At 48.1% G+C, this 15918-nt stretch overlaps 1 protein-coding gene across 2 annotated transcripts in view; it reads right to left on the reverse strand.

Annotated features, from left to right (window-relative positions):
• The window catches only part of PARVA (parvin alpha), a 146530-nt gene extending 131126 nt beyond the window's left edge, over positions 1–15404 (reverse strand). The window contains exons 1-2 of one of the 2 annotated variants that reach the window (XM_046685190.1): positions 15293–15404; positions 14771–14986 (exon numbers count right to left, since the gene is read on the reverse strand). In XM_046685190.1, the coding sequence (XP_046541146.1) occupies positions 14771–14986; positions 15293–15389 (313 nt within the window). In that variant the 5' untranslated portion in view covers positions 15390–15404. Of the gene's footprint in view, positions 1–14770; positions 15173–15292 lie in introns of those variants that run through there. The other variant, XM_046685189.1, reaches the window with a different exon arrangement.
• Positions 15405–15918: the final 514 nt, after the last annotated feature.

The following is a 15918-nucleotide window of genomic DNA, read 5'->3' on the forward strand; positions in this document are numbered from 1 at the left end:
CCTCCACCCCAAGCACAGTGGTTTCACAGTGAGGGCGTCCGAAGCCCAGAGACAACTCCAGCTTGAATGGCCTTGGATAGCAACCAAGCTCTGCTTCAGCTTCCTCTCCTGGAAAGTGGGAATAATAATAATTCCCCATCTCACGGGGTTATTGTGAGAATGAAATGAAACAGAAGAGGTAAGATGGACAGAACAGTAGCTGGCACAGCGCGCGAACACTCACTCAATCTTAGTTCCCATTGTTATTCTTTCCTGAGAGATAGTGACTCCAACAGAATCCCAAGGACAGCATCCAGGCAACCAAATGTGGGAGAAAACTGAATCAAAACCTGTGCTCTCCACAATTTTCTCGGACTTTGAGCCACTGTTCACAGAGATGTGGTAGAATGTGCCAGTCAAGAGCAAGTCTCTGGAGCCAGACTGCCAGGGTTCAAATCCCATGTCTTCCACTGGCTAGCAAAAGGACGCACGTATTTGCCAAAGCTCCTTTCCTCTCCCTCTGGGCAGGCAACCATGTTTCTCAGCCTCTCTTGCACGCAGGTCTGGCCACATAACTGAGTTCTGGCTGGTGGTAAGTGGGCAGAAGTGATATGCATCATGTTTATGCCTGGCCCATATAAACCTCCCAGTGCAGTCTCGTTCTCTTTCTCACCCACTGATCAATTGGTGAGGACTCAAAGAACCTGGAGGAAGGCAGAGCCATAAGATGAAATGATCACACGGAAGGCAATCCAACCAAGAATGATGCCACTGGGTTCTGTTCTAAGCAAGAAATAAACTTTTATTTTGTTAAGCTTCTGAGAACTTGGGGCTTATCTGTTACAGCAGCTGGTATTACCTTAACTAGGACACCAGCCTTGACCTTGGGCAAGTTACCTCTCTGTCCCTCACTTTCCTCATCTGCAAAGGGGCAAAGATGCTAATAATACCTATTTCATGGGCTTGTTAGGAAGATCAAATAAGTTAATATACGTAAAGCATCTACTAGATTGCCTGACCCATAACAGCACTGCATAAGAGCCTGCCTCTGATGTACTTACGTTTTTGTCAGCGGTCTTGGCAGTATTATTTGAAAAGTCACAGTATATCACCAAAAATTCCCACATTTCACTGAAATGTGCAAGTTTTAAATCTTTGCTATTTTCTTGGTATGAATTTTTTGTTGTTGTTGTAATTTGGGGCTAAAATTGTATTCCAGCCAAACAATTTCCAATTTAATAATGAAAGTCAGTGGTATAACAAGATTATGACAATTGCTTAACAGGAAATATTTCAGAAATACAGTCATTCTGCAAGATGAAATGCACCTAGTACAAGATGCAGCATGTCTCCAGTGCTCCCAGCTGGCATTGAAAAAACGGGAGGCTGAGACTTCCTCAGCGTGCATCTTTCTGGGTTAGCAGCCAGAGCTCTTATCACGCGCAGGGCTGAGGAGATGTGCACCCAGTTCTATGGAATTTAAAAAACCAGGGCCCAAGAAGATCTACAAATGCCCAAAAAAACACATGAAAACATGCTCAGCATCACTGGCCATCAGGGAAATGCAAACGAGAAGCACAATGAGATATACTCCACACTCACTGGGCAGGCCATAATCAAAAAGACAGATAATGACAAGTGTTGGTGAGGATGTGGAGAAACTGGATCCCTCATACACTGCTGGTGGGAGTGTAAAACGGTGCAGTCCCTTGGGAAAACAGTCTAGCAGATCTTCAAAATGTTAACCACAGAGTTACCCTATGACCCCACTCCTAGATATACAGCCAAGAGAAATGAAAACATATGTCCACAAAATTAATAGCCACATTATTCATGACAGCCAAAAAGTGCAAAAAAGCCAAATGTCCATTACCTGATGAATGGATACACAAAATGTGATAAATTCATATAATATTTTTCAGTCATAAAAAGGAATGAAGCACTGATACATGCTGTAACATGGATGAACCTTGAAAAGATTATGCTAAGCGAAGAAAGTCAGTCACAAAGCACCGCCTGCTGCATAATTCCATTCATACGAAACGTCCAGAATAGGCAAATCTACGAAGACAGAATACAGATTGGTGGTTACTTGGGAGTAAGCGAATGGGGAGAGGAAGTGATTGCTAATGGGTATAGGATTTCTTTTTGGGGTGACAAAAGTGTTCTAAAATTGATTGTGCCGATGGTTACACAACTTTGAGTATACCAAAAACCATTGAATAATACCGTTTAAATGAGTGAATTGTATCTCAATAAAGCTGCAATATGTTTTGTAAAAGGCCCACTCCTTCATATGGATCAGACCCCCTCTCCTCTGGACTTGAGCTGTCATCAGAAACCAGAGCACATTCTCACCTCATCAGAAGCCTTGAGAATGATGTGCCCTGTGTTAAAACCCAAGTCCATCTCTGTCTGCAAGTGACAGTGCCATCACACAAAAATGCTAATGAGTCTGAAGCTCAGGCGAGGGGTCACGGCTGGAAGTGTAGCCAGGGGAGTTACTGGCACATCCAGGTAGGAGATGAAATCGTCATACATACTCCGGTGAAAACCGATAGCCCAATGACACCAACCCTGTGCAAACATAACTGACCATCCCCAGAGATACAAGCAAGGTTGGTTTTTTCCTTTTGTCCACACAAGAACATTCGCTAGATATGAATCACACTTCCAAGAACCAGTGTTACTGAAAGGGCTAGGTAGCTGGGAGCCCAAATGACTTAAATTGATGTCCTATCATTTGAAAAGCCGACATTCAGACCTTACAAACTGAACGGCAATTGCTACCTATGCAATTCATGGCCCTGGACTCCTGTTTCCCACCTGCTCCAACACCAATTTAAGCAATTCTGAACTTTGATCTCTGCAGCAGAATGTCTCAGATTTACTGAAGTGTCAAGTCCCAATTGTGCTAACACCCACCCCTGGCAGGACCATTACAAGGTGTGAAATCTGGGTGCCCATCACCCTGGCCAAGTCCAGCACAGTGACAATCAGAAGGAACAAATCAATCTGCCTCTCCCAAGTCATCACGGGAGCCTTGTAATTTACCATAATGACAGGCATGGAGGAAAAGCAGGCGAAGGGATCGTTCTGTTCTCCAGGCACATGGATATGAGCTGGAGGGGCTACTGAGCCCACCAAGAAAGGCCTTGCCACCTTCAGCCAAGACGCAGTTGCCGCTCTTTGCAAGTGGCTACCTCAGGACTTGCCTGGATCCTGAGTTGCTTTAAAATGGAACTGTGTTACCCTCCTTCTGTGTTTTGCAAACAGCATCAAAACTGTCAGTTTCTGCCGCCCCTGATTCTCTTAGCTGTCATTATTAACTCCCTGTTATCCTCAGGTCTGCCCCACCAGGGCTGGGAGCCATGGGTAGCTCAGCCTTACAGTAAATAAGAAAATCGTCCACGCTGACAGGAAAGTTTATTTCCAAGCCTGGAGTATAGAGGACGGTGAGTGAGGCAGGACCCAGGGTTCCTGGGTGGGCGTTGGCAGCCTCCCCAACCTACCTCCATTCTGTGGGGCCAGTGAATCCCGAGTCCACACTGAGACTGGAGACTGTCCCCACTCCTCACCTACTCAGCTGGGGTTCTGACTTGCCTGCTAAGTTCTGCCTAGTACAAGATGCAGCATGTCTTCCATCCCCAAGACCCTGAACCTGAGATCCCACCTGGACTCGGATGAGCCTCCCTCACTCGGGACTCAGACACCAAACAGATGCCAAGAATCTCCGCATCCTGCCACCTCAACAGACTTGGAACGCCCTGCCCCCTACCCTTGGTGCTTGGGGTTGCAGAACCTCTTCCTGAACTCCCCTCTCATTTCCCCTCCCCACAGGGGCTCCCAGGACGCCCCACAGCCAAAGCCACGTTGGCCAAGACAAAAACTGCTATAAGAACAATTGTTTTGAATTGCAAAGTCAACATAATCCTTCAATTGGCAGATTAATTATTCTACCGATGACTGTATCCTGGAAAGAAACAAGAGCAGAGCCTGCTCCATCGAGCCCCTTGGTGTAATCAGGAGCCCTGTGACCTCGGTTTACGTCACTGAGGGAACAGAAGCAGGCCGGCAGCCTTGCCTCTTTCTAGTCCAACATCATCACCCCCCGGAGATCTGCTGCCTTTTCATGAAGAGCATCATCCGCAGCTCCTCCATGTCAGGCTGTGTTTTTCACAGCAGAGAAGAGAGGAGTTGCCTCTGGATTTTAAAAGAGATAAGGGAATGAGTGAAGAGAATGGGACATGATTCAACAATGAAATAAATGCCCTTGACACATCACTCCCATGGAGGCGTCTGCCTCCATGACTGACTCCCCAGAAATACTCCCTGGGGTGCCGGGTGTGATAATTACATGCTCCAACTAGCTCAGATCCATTCTCAGGAGATGAACTGAGACACCTGCCTCCTGCCTCCTAATACAGGTTGAGGAACCTGAGCCCCTGAGGCATCAGCCCAGCCCAGGCCAGCCCACTCTGTCAAATTCAACTGAAATACAGAAGGCTCCCAAATCCTGTCCCTTCTCTTGTCAGCCTGGGGGAGTCCTTCCTCGGGCTTGAAGACCCAGCTTGAAAGCACCACGTCTCCTAAGGGGTCCCTTAAGCCCGTCACCTAGATTTCTCTGCCGTAGCACATAGCCCACTGCCTTGGGAGTCCCTCTCATTTGTCTGTGGTTACCAAGTTCCAGGGCAAGTCCAAGAGTTCAGAAGTTTGGAGGTGGGGAGGAAATGATTAAGGGAAGGAGGGACTTCTTGACCAAACCTCCACTGGGTCTCACATGGGAGTGGCGAGAACTCAGAAGGGGACAGGGGCGGTAGCTATGACTCCCAGGAGAGCTTCAAGGATGACTAGTCCCAAGGGGGCCACACCCTGGGCCCTGTTAGAAGGAAGAACAGGCACTGGGGGTGACACACCAGGCCATATATTGATGGAAGGGTGACTATAAGAGAATGTTGTGAACTAAAGACTGCCTGCAGTAGAGCTGACTTTGAACATGTTCCTGGCCAGGCTGGAAAGCTGTGCTCCCCTGACGCATCCTCCTCCCACCCCACCCCATCCCCCAGTGACCTGGGCCCACCAGCCAGGAGCAGACAGAAACTTCCAGCCTAACAATGTTGGTTTTACTTTCAAACCATCTACCAGGAAGACCACCCAGATGGTGGCAATGTCTCCTTGGTTGTCAGTAGTAAAGTATTGATGATAAGCAAGCCAACTGTTGCCCTTTGATCCTGTAATTGCACTTCCAGGGCTCCATGCAAAGGAAATTATTCTGAATATTAAAAAAAAACTTTAGGCAGCATTATTTCTAGAAAACCATAAAGAGGACCAAAAGAAATGGTTAGGCAAACATTAGGGCATTCACTCAATGGAATATTATACACCTATAAAAAGTACATTTAATAAGATTGGTAATAATATGAAAAATATTTACACTATAATAATAAATGAAAAAAGATACAGAAGTTTTATCTATATAATACATATGGTATACTCACAATTATAAAAAAGAAAAAAGTTATAATGAAGAAAAAAGAATAGAAAGAAATAAACCCAAATTCTACCAGTGATTGCCTTTGGAAGTTGGAACTCTGCAAGATTGTTTGCTCTATTTTCCCATAAATCCCATACGCATGGGTTAGTTTTATAATGGGGAAGAAAAAAACCCTTTTATTAAAAAAATTAGATGCTAAGAGATTTGGTCCATGCTTCGTTCCTCCAAGAGCGTGTGCAGTAGTTAAGAATATTTCTCTTGAAACTGATTAAGTTCACTGCTTCTTCCATCCACAGCCTAACATTTCCCTAAGGCTGGCCTGAAGGGAAGACAATGACACTAGTCACAAAGTTGGTTTGTTGAAGGCTTTGTCAGGCTGGCATGTGCAAAGCAACGAGAATTACCACTTAGTAAAAGCTAGTAGAACCAGAGTTTAGGGCAGTCCCATAATGATCCACACGCCAGGCAAACATTTCTCCCAGGCCTGAAGGAAAATGAAGCAGCCACAAGGAACAGATAGAGGCAAAGCTCAGCGCAAGGGTGGCATTGGGCCCTCTCTCTCCTTCTGGAAGGTTCTTTTTCTTGGTGGGTTCAGGTGGGGAGAGCTGCAGTGATGGAGCTCTCTTGATGAGGAGTGACGATAGTGGCCCTGCTCTGGCAGATGTTCAGATTTCCTTCACTCTCTACTTAGTAAATGAAGCTGAGCCAGGCAAGAAGGGGTGCGGGGGAGGGGGAATGGCTGACTCTGGGGAATTAAAGGAATTCTGAATCTCTCTTGCAGAGCTGCAGTCTGCACACGTCTCTCGTCTCCCCCAAGCCTCGCAAACAGGCTACTTCACCTCGGTTTCCCCTTCATTTAAGCACTCTAATGTGATATGTGCAGTGCCGTCGCCACAAAGTAAGTTTTTCTGGATGAAAACAAAGAATACTGGTCCCCACCCTTGACCAGTGGGCCTCCCTGGGTGTTCACTGCCACCCTGCACAGTCAGTGCCCACAGATTCCAGGACCCAAGCCTCCAGTCTCAGGGCCCTTTCTGTGTTTGTCAAATAATAGGGTTAAGTGGTAATGTCTTCTCACAAAGGGTGGAGAGATTCCTAGGGGGAGGAGAAGCCTGTTTCATAAGACACACACACACACACACACACACGTACACATGGGGCCAGAAGTCGAGGCCTGGGTGGAATCAGGGGACCAGAAGAGTTATCTGAGGTTAGAACAGAGTTTGAAGTAACCTGGGGACACCCTCAGTGGGAATAAGATGCCCATTGCTGATGCAGCCCATTCATTAACCATTTTGCAGAGTACCTGTGAAGTGCCTGGTGCTGTCTAGGCACCCGGGAGACAAATGGGAGCAGAACAGACACAACTCCTGTCCTCCTGGAGGCCACGGGGAAACCAAAGGGCAGGGCTGAGGCCACCTCGGTCCTCTGGCCAGCCCTCATTTGGATTTCCTACTGACGGCAGGCTGCAGAACAGACTGAAAACTTAACAGAATGTTTACATCTTTTTCAAAAGTATTTTGCTTTTGTTATTTTTAAAGTATTTTTTAAAGTCTTTTATTACTGAAATTGTTGCAGGGCTTTCCAGAAACGTGTTCCTTTCTCCACGACAGTGAGTGGAGATTTTAGATGCTTACAAATGTTTACATGAGGATTTCATCTCTTCTCCAGTACTAATGGCTAAGACGTAATTACGAGCTGCGCTTGTTAACCAAAGAGAGATATTCCAGGAGACAAGGAGCCCGATTCCTAATATGGAGGTGTCCTTGGGTCAGGGCCCACTTATCCCGGTTTCCATCTCCTGCTCCCGACACAGAGGTGCCTTCATTAGTGGAGGAAAGAAAGAGGTCTTTGAGATGATGTCACTCCCAGACCACACTACACAGACAATAAAACTGAATTTGAGAGAAGCCTGGTGAAATGAGAGCTCAGAAATCATAGAATACCAGAGCTGCAAGGCCTAAGAGGTTATTTAGCCTAATCTGCGGATGTTGGAAATGGGCAAAGGCGAAGAGACTTGTCTAAGATTACACAACCAGTTGGTGGTAGGCTATTTGCACCAAGGTAAAGACGGGGAAATTCATTCACAGCAACTCCAATACCATTATGTGTTAAATATCATGCTCAACAGGAAAGCTTTCACCATAGTGTGTGACTTGCACACCCACATATGGCTGCAATGCAATGTGGCCAGTCCTACAACAGAGGTATGGACAAGGTGGTGTGGGAGCACAGAGAAGGAGGCGTCTCACTCTTCCTGGGGAGCTATAAAAGGCATCAAGCAGAAAGGGATATCTGATTGAACAGTGCTTTGCTGTATAGAGAAGGGACGAGGGTCATTCCAGAAAGATGGAAGAGCATGCATAAAGCTTAAACATGTGAAAGGACATGACATGTTTGGGGAATGAAGGGCAGTTTGGTGTGGTTAAAATGGAGGCTTCTCAAAAGAGAAATAGAGGAGACTAGACCAAAAGCGTAGATAAAGGAGCCATTGCAAAAGTCTTAAATGTCATGCTAAGAAGTTTGTCCTGGGGAGACGTTATCTTTGTGTTTAAAAAAAATGCCATATTGGCAAAGGATGAAGGGTGGATTGAAGAAAAAAGGACCAGAGATAGGGAGACCAATGGGGTAGATACTGCAATATTTCAGGTGGAAAATAAAGATGGTCAAATTTTAAAAAATAAACAATCTCAAGAAGACGAGTAGTACTCGCAAGGCCTGAGTCAAGGCAGTGATATTTAGAAGACAGAACCAGCAGGACTTCATGAGAGATGATTTAACGTGGGGGATAAAACGGAGAAGGGGTGGGCAAGCTACTGGCCACGACCACATCCAGCCTGCCATCTATTCCTGTTCAGCCCGAGCTTTAAGAATGGTTTTCACATTCTTAAATGGCTGAAAAAGAACAAAAGAATATTTTGTGACACATAAAAATTACGTGAAATTCAAATTTCAGTGTCCATAACTAAAGCTTTACTGGAACACAGACATGTTCCTTCATCTGCCTATCATCTATGGCAACAAGGCTGGAGCTGAGGAGAGGCCGCAGGGCCAACAAAGTCTAAAATGTTTACTATCTCACCCTTTAAGAAAAAGTTGCCGATCTCTGAAATATAGGATGACTGCACCTTTCTACTTTAGGCAGCTGGTGGGACGGTGGGAGAGGAGAAGCAGATTTCAGCAAATGGAACTAATAATGATTCCATCAACGGCATGCTGAGTTTGAGGACCTTGTGACACATCCAGGAGATGGTGGAAGGATGTATGTGGATATAGGTGAAAGATCTGAATTTGGGATCTGGATTCGGGAATCTTCAATGGGTGGGTGGTCATTGAAGCCATGGGAGTAGGTGAGATAATCCATGGGTAAAATAAAAACAGAGGACAAAGCTGGTGAGGTCAGAACCCCAGGAAATGCTCATGAGGGGGAAAACAGACAAGAAAAGCCTGAGGAGTCTGACAAAGAGTTGTCAGAGACATAGGGAACAATTCAGAGGGGATAAGGTCAAGGGAGAAGAAAATTTTAAGGAAAAGAAAAAGTTAAATAATCCAAATGCCACCAAAAGCCCAAGCGGAATGAGGACTGAAAAAGGAACAGTGCATTTGGAGGCCTCAGCCAGCGAAGCACAAACAGTGGGAACAGAATGGATTCTCCAGGTGGCTTCCAGGATTCCACACTCTCCGGTTTCCTCCTATCACACTTGCCACCCCTTTTCAGCCTCTCTTGCTGGTCCTTCTTCATCTCCCAATTTCTAATTGTTGGAATGCCATAGGGCTCAGTCCCTGGACTCTTCTACTTTCCATCCATGCTCCCTTCCCTGATGATCCCATCCAGTCTCATGGCTGTTACTACTCCTCCGCACTGATGCATTTCCAGCCCAGACCCCTCCCCAGAACCAGGCTCCTAAAACCAACTGCCAACTCAACACCGCCACTGGGAAGTCCAGTAGGTGCCTCTGATTAAACAGGTCCAAAACTGAGTTCCTCCTCTTTCTCCCAAAACCAGCTCTTCCTGCAGATTCTCCATCTCAGTTAAACTCAGTTCCGTCTTTCCAGTTGTTCAAACCAAAAACCCTGAAGTCATCTTGACTCGACTCTCTCATCTTCCATCCAGTCTTCCAGTAAATCCTATCTGCTATCCTTTCAAACTATATCCAGAATTCAATGCTCATCCCCCACCACTGCTACCACTCAGCTCCAGACCACCACCATCTCTCACCTGGATCATCACAGCAGCCTCCTAGCTCTTCTCCCTGCTTCCACCCCTGCCCCCTCAGTCACTTAACACCATCAGAGTGATCCTGTTAAAACAGAAGTGAGACTGTGTTATTCCTCTGCACAAAATCCTCCAAAACCCACCCATCCCACTCTGAGGAAAGGCCCAAGTCTTACAATGGCCTCTGGGGTCCTACACAACCTGCCCCCACCCTACCTAATTACCCTGAGACCTCACCACCTTCCACAATTGTCCTCACCCCCTCCTCCAGTCACAGCGACCTCCCTGCTGGTCCTCAACACACCAGGTCCACTCCTACCTCAGGGCCTTGGAATTCACCATTCCTTCTGCCTGCCATGTTCTCCCAGATACACATCTGGCTCTCTCCTTCACTTCCTTCAGGTCTTTACTCAAATCCCCTTCTCAGTGAGGTCTTCTCTAATCATCCCACTTAAAACTGCCAACCACTCTTCATCGCACAACATTCTGTTTCCCCTTTTCCTGCTTTATTTCACTCTATAGCCCTTACCACTCTAACAAAACACACACATTTTACTAATTTATCTTGTCTATTACCTGTCTCCTCTACTAGACTGTAGGCTCCATGAGGGCAGAGGTTTTGTCTGGTTTTTTTCCCTGCCGTATCCCAGGACTGAGTACAGTGCCCGCACATGGTAGGCACTCAATACATAATTGGTGGAAGAATGGGAATAGTGGATCAGGAAGTGACTAGGAGATAAGAAAAGGGAAGCCAGGACACACAACTCTTTCAGGACCTCTGGTGAGTAGCTTAAGAGGAAACCAGCCTCAGAGATTTTCTACAAGTGGGAAAGACCCGAGCGTATTTGCCGAATGTTAGGGGGATTGAGCAGCATGAGAAAGGCTATCTGGCTATGCCAGGTCCGAGAGGAAGCAGAAATGATGGCCTCATAAGCAAGGGGAGATGGGATCTTTTGGAAGGGACTGGGGCAGGAAGAGAGCAGGGAAGCATGGAAGTAGATACAGGGGGCACTAACAGCGAAGGGAATTTGAATAAGTGCATCCCTGGCACTCAATTTTCTGTCTCAAGGTCTGGGAAGAGCTTGAGTGGTAAGGGTATGAACAAGGCACTTTGGAAATGAGAATGCAAGCTGATTAGGAGAGAAGAGAAGGACTGCTCAGCAGTGCTGAGGGCTCTGCTCACTCTAGAAACCTTACATCTGTTACAGGGTTTGGGGATTTTCCCCAGCAACACTGGACAGCCAACGAGAACCAAAGAGGTCAGTCTTAGTATTACTCTAAGAATCATTAAGGTAAAGCCTTCATTGTACACTTCAGGCATGGACATGGACAAAACGTAAAACTCTCACAGATATAACTTAAATCAGTGGGTAAATGATGGGAATGACCCTTGCTGCTGCCCTGATTTGGGGTGCCTTCAGGTGGCAGATACAATTCAAGGTGCGGTTCCTGGAAAGAGCAGGTCTTGAGGAAGAAAGATGAAAAGTGACTCTTTGGCAAGGAGACCCTGAAAGACTCGTCTAAGAACCTACACAGGAGGGCCATGTACAGTGTGAAAAGGGACTGGAAATCCGAAAAGAGAAGATCCATAGAGAAAAGCAAAAGCCACTCAGCCACAGCTCATGAGAATGGGCCCAGATATTTCAAAATGCTGAAATGGGACATCTTGGGAAAGAAGAGGATCTGACTTGCAAAGAAAGATCCCTAATTTCTAAAGGACCAAAATAGTGCTACCAGGGCTTCACACAGTCGTGTGCCACAGGCTATTTGCAGAACCTGTGGAATCTTCTGCAGTCCATAATGAAAAGACAATTTCAAAATTGAAAGACTATTTAAAACTGAGCTGTCATTCTTAACGGCTACCATTATTCACACCATGCTATGCACATTACATACATCATCTCATTTAAGCCTCAAAACCTCCATGTAAGGAAGAAGTTTTTATTCCCGTTTTATAGAGGAAAAAACAGAAGCTTGGAGGGATTAAAGAACTTGTCCTAAGTCATGGCGATAAATAAGGGGCCAGACCAGAAATCAAACCCAAATGTGTCTGGTGCCAAGACGATGCTTTTAATCTCTAGTCTCTCTTGCCTAATGCTATTTTTTCTTATGAAAACACAGGAAGTGATGACTAATTTTAATGTATTTTTATGAGACGAAGTCATTCTATGATGCATATAGTAGGAATTCTTAGGAAGATATATTTTTATATGAAATTATTGACCTAAATATTCTAACTAACGTGTATTACTGCTTTTCCAATCTTTGGGTCCTACAGTGGGACACAACAGGTCTCAGAGGAATGAACGGTAGTCGTCGGGCCCAGGAGAATTCTATGCCAAAGCACGGAGATAATCTGCGGACAGACCGATGTCAGCAATCTTGAGGAATCATGAAGAATGGGAGGTTCTAGGACACTAGACATTTATGCAGGTTCTGCTAGGACATTTCTGCAGGATCCAGAGCAAGATCTAGCCATACTGTTACTGAAGTGATGGTTAGTGCGCCTTTGATTCCTGAGACCCAGCACACACTCACCAAGAGCAAGTCATTTCAGACCAACCCCACTGCCTTCTTTGGGCTCACAGAACCACCACGGGCAGCAGCGAGCAGCTGGAGCTGGGTGACGGTGGGCCCCATTAGAAAAAGCATGTGCTCTTCAACTCACCCACTTACATCCCCTGGATCAGCTCATGGACTGAACGACACAATCAGGACTTAGCAGTTAAGTTTAACAAAGATGAAAATAAGATCTTGCACTTGGTTTCAAAAACCCAACGGAGGAAATCTGAGATGGCGAAGGAAATGGCTTAGGAGCAACAAACATAAAAATGTCTTCAAGTAAGCAGATAGCAGGCGCCATGAGAGATAACAGTGTGACGCAGCTGGCAGAAGAATAAAGAAAAGCAGCTTAGCTGCGTTCAGAGAACATGGTGTCTATGCCAGAACAAAGGAGGTGACAGTCCTGTTCTCACCTGTGCTGGCTGGACTGGGCTGCTATGCACTATGCTGACCTCTGGGCAGCTCACTTTGAGAGGGTCTGCCAGTTATTCTCCAAGCCCCCTCCCTGACTACAATCTACTCCCGCACTGCTCTGTGCCCTAAGGGAGCTGACCCCTTCATAATGCATCACCCAGATGCCCTTGTCCCCGTGACTTCCCACTGGGTCCAGCCAATGGGAAACGCCAACAAGAGATTCAAGGTTAAGAAGAGAGAGGGAACACGCAGAGTCCCTGTTGTGCCACTGTCCCCCTTGTCCACCCGCACGTTTCCCACAGAGGCTATGCCCCTCTGCAGCTACAGTTCCCGTCAGGCAGCCCGCCTGCCACAGCACCAGCTCTCAATGGGTTCCTGTTACACTCAATGGGTCCCCTTGTCCCTTCGGGTCTTGGGGTGGTAACAGCTTCCCCCGTCCGCTGTTAGCCTGAAGGTTCCTGATCATTCCTTCTGGGTTCCCTTAATCCTGCCCACACCTCTGTAAATAGTCCCTTAATGACATTATTTTCAAAATCCCAACTAAATTGACCTCTGTTTCCTGCAGGAACCCTGACCAAAACTGGAGAGTCAGGATGCCGACGGGCCAAAAAATCATGTCTATGAGGCCCAGCTACCAGAAAAGAGGATGTTTCGGCTGGTGAAGGGAAGACTCCAGGAAGCAGGCTGTCCACACCAACAAAATGAAGGGCCACCCTTAGACTCATTCTCCTGGTTCCATGAATAGAATAACAGTAGATACAGAGACACCAGCTTTTTACTTTTACTATAAAGTAAACTTTTCTAAAGAGTTGGCAAAGGTGGGGTGAGCTCTCCTGGTAGGACACGAGCTTCAGAAATTCTGAGTTGCCCAGTCTGAAGCCAGAGAGCCTGTATCAGTAATACTGTAGGGAAAATTAGAAAGGGAGTCTAGAAAAGGACTTTCCAAGCCAGGATTTCATGATTTGGTACCAAAGCACTCTACTCAGACAATGCTTTACCAAAATAGCCACACTGGGGGAAAACATTTTGGGGGATGTGTTTTGCTGCTTTTCACATCAAAACAGAGAAGAGAAGTCTAGTTCTTTGCATGAAGTTTGGTGATTCTCAACACTGAAGTTCTTTTTTACGCTTTAGGATAACTCAGAACGTGAAACTTATTTTCCCTCTCAGCATCACGGCCTTCAGAAGGGTTAGTCCCAAATCACTGAAACTATGGAAAAAACTTTTCTTAACCAAACAACCTCTACACATCTATCACTAATGCGTCTTCAGAAGTGAGACCTCGTTTTTCAAACCAAAAACCAGGATGTGAAATCTGCCCAAGAGACAAAATATTTTACAGGCAGACTGTCCTGGAAAAAACTAAGATCGCCTCAATTCACCCCGGTGGGAAAAAGGAAATGGTTTTTGCAGGAGCCCTCAGCTCCTGAGTTCACAGAAGGGTCGCAGCCATGATGCTAAGTGTGTGTGTCTAATCCAGGTTTTCCCCTTGGGTGCCAGTTGATCATTTATTACACGGTGGGACCACTAGGAAAGCCAGCTTTTCACTCATTCACTCAACAAGCATTTGATGTTAATCTACTCATTAATAGAGCCCTGCCGGGCCCTGGGAATGGACAAAAGATCAAAGAGGCCACCGCTGCATCTGGACTTCAGCAGGTCTAGGAAACGACGTGATGGCAAAGACCAATGAAGGCGAAGAGTGAGACTGACGGCGCCCAGAAAAGTTTCTGCACTAACTCGGGAAATGCCAGCCTACGGGCGCGGAGAGGCGGGGACTCGGGGCCTAGGGGAGGACGCCGCCGCCTCCTCGGCCCTCGGGCCACGCGGAGCCGCCAGGCCCAGCGCGGGCGTCGCCTGGTCCCAGTCCCCGGCTGCGCCACCCGAGCGCCCGGGCCCGGAGCGCAGCGCGGGCCGACCACAAGCAGGGCGACGGGGCCGCGGGGCGCGCACGGCCCCGGCACCAGGTTACCGGGAAGCGCGCGCTCGCGCCACCGCCGCCACCCGCCTCCGCCCCCGGCACCCGCGCGCGCTCCCGCCCGGCCCCGCTCTACCCCGGCCCCTAGGCCCCGGCCCCCGCCGCTCGCTGGCCCGGCCGCACTCACCCTCCTTGGCTTTCTTCCTCCGGGCCAGGGTCCCTCCGAGTTTCCCCAAGAAGGAGTCATCTTTCTTCCGGGACGGGGGCGACTTGGGAGTGGGGGACTTGGGGACAGAGGGCGACTTCTGCGGGGAGGTGGCCATGGCGGCGGAGCGGGCAGCGCGGGCCGGTGGGGACGCGGAGCTGGCGCTGGGCGGGCGCGGCGGCGGGACGGAGGCTGCGGCTTTCCAAACGGAAGCGGAATTATTCCAAGCATTTGAGGCAGCTCGCGCTCGCCTTTCCCTTCCCTCTCTCCCTCCCTCGCGCCGCCCTCCGCCCGGCAGGAGCTGCGCGCTCCGAAGCCTGCGCCCCGCGCCCCGAGTCTGCCCGCCCGAGCCGGGAGGATGCCCCATCTGCCCCTTGCAGGACGCGGGGTCTGATCTGTTTCTGGGTGGTGACCCTCCAGCTGGGGAGCCTCCTTTCCCTGGCTCTGCACCCAGCACAGATCCGGGCACAAATGGGGGTTCAGTCATTGCTGGACCGAACCCACCTGCTCCTCCGTCTCCCAGTGCCTTGGCCCCGGCTGCCTGGTGAGGAGCTCGCTCTTCCCTCTCGTTGATTTCCACCTGGACAGCTGTGAGGCCCATGTCTTGTGCCCACAAAAGAGAGCGAGCCAGCTCTGGGAAGAAACAGTGAACCAAAATGGGTTCAGGCCCCATGAGCGGGGCACATCCACTTGTTCCTGCCCCTCTCCCTGGCTGTCAACCTCCTCTTCACCCCCATCCAAGACCGAGAAGTTTAAGTCCACGAGCGCAGGGCCTAGGCTGCTGCTTCTTACAAACACCCCAGTTTCTTGGAGCTCAATGACTTGTGCAAAGGAGGATCCCAAATGCTGGTGGAAACGAGTTGGAAGGTACCACCATGGGCTCCTGTGAGACCACCCCCTCCCAAACTTATGCCACCTACATAAAAGCAACAGAGTGATGACCAGACTCATTCGGGCTAACAGGGAGTGGCATAAACCCCAATGTTTCAGTGACTCTCGCTAGACATGATTACCAGCAGGTTTTATTGTGCCTGCCCTCTTGAAGTTCTCGCTTGGCTCTTCTGGCCGTCTCTCGTTCACATACAGACTCACACGGCCCCCTGGCAACTGTTTCCTCCAAGCAGCTACAG

This window comes from Equus quagga, chromosome 14 (assembly GCF_021613505.1).
Source record: "Equus quagga isolate Etosha38 chromosome 14, UCLA_HA_Equagga_1.0, whole genome shotgun sequence".
In the NCBI taxonomy this organism is placed as follows: Eukaryota; Metazoa; Chordata; class Mammalia; order Perissodactyla; family Equidae; genus Equus; species Equus quagga.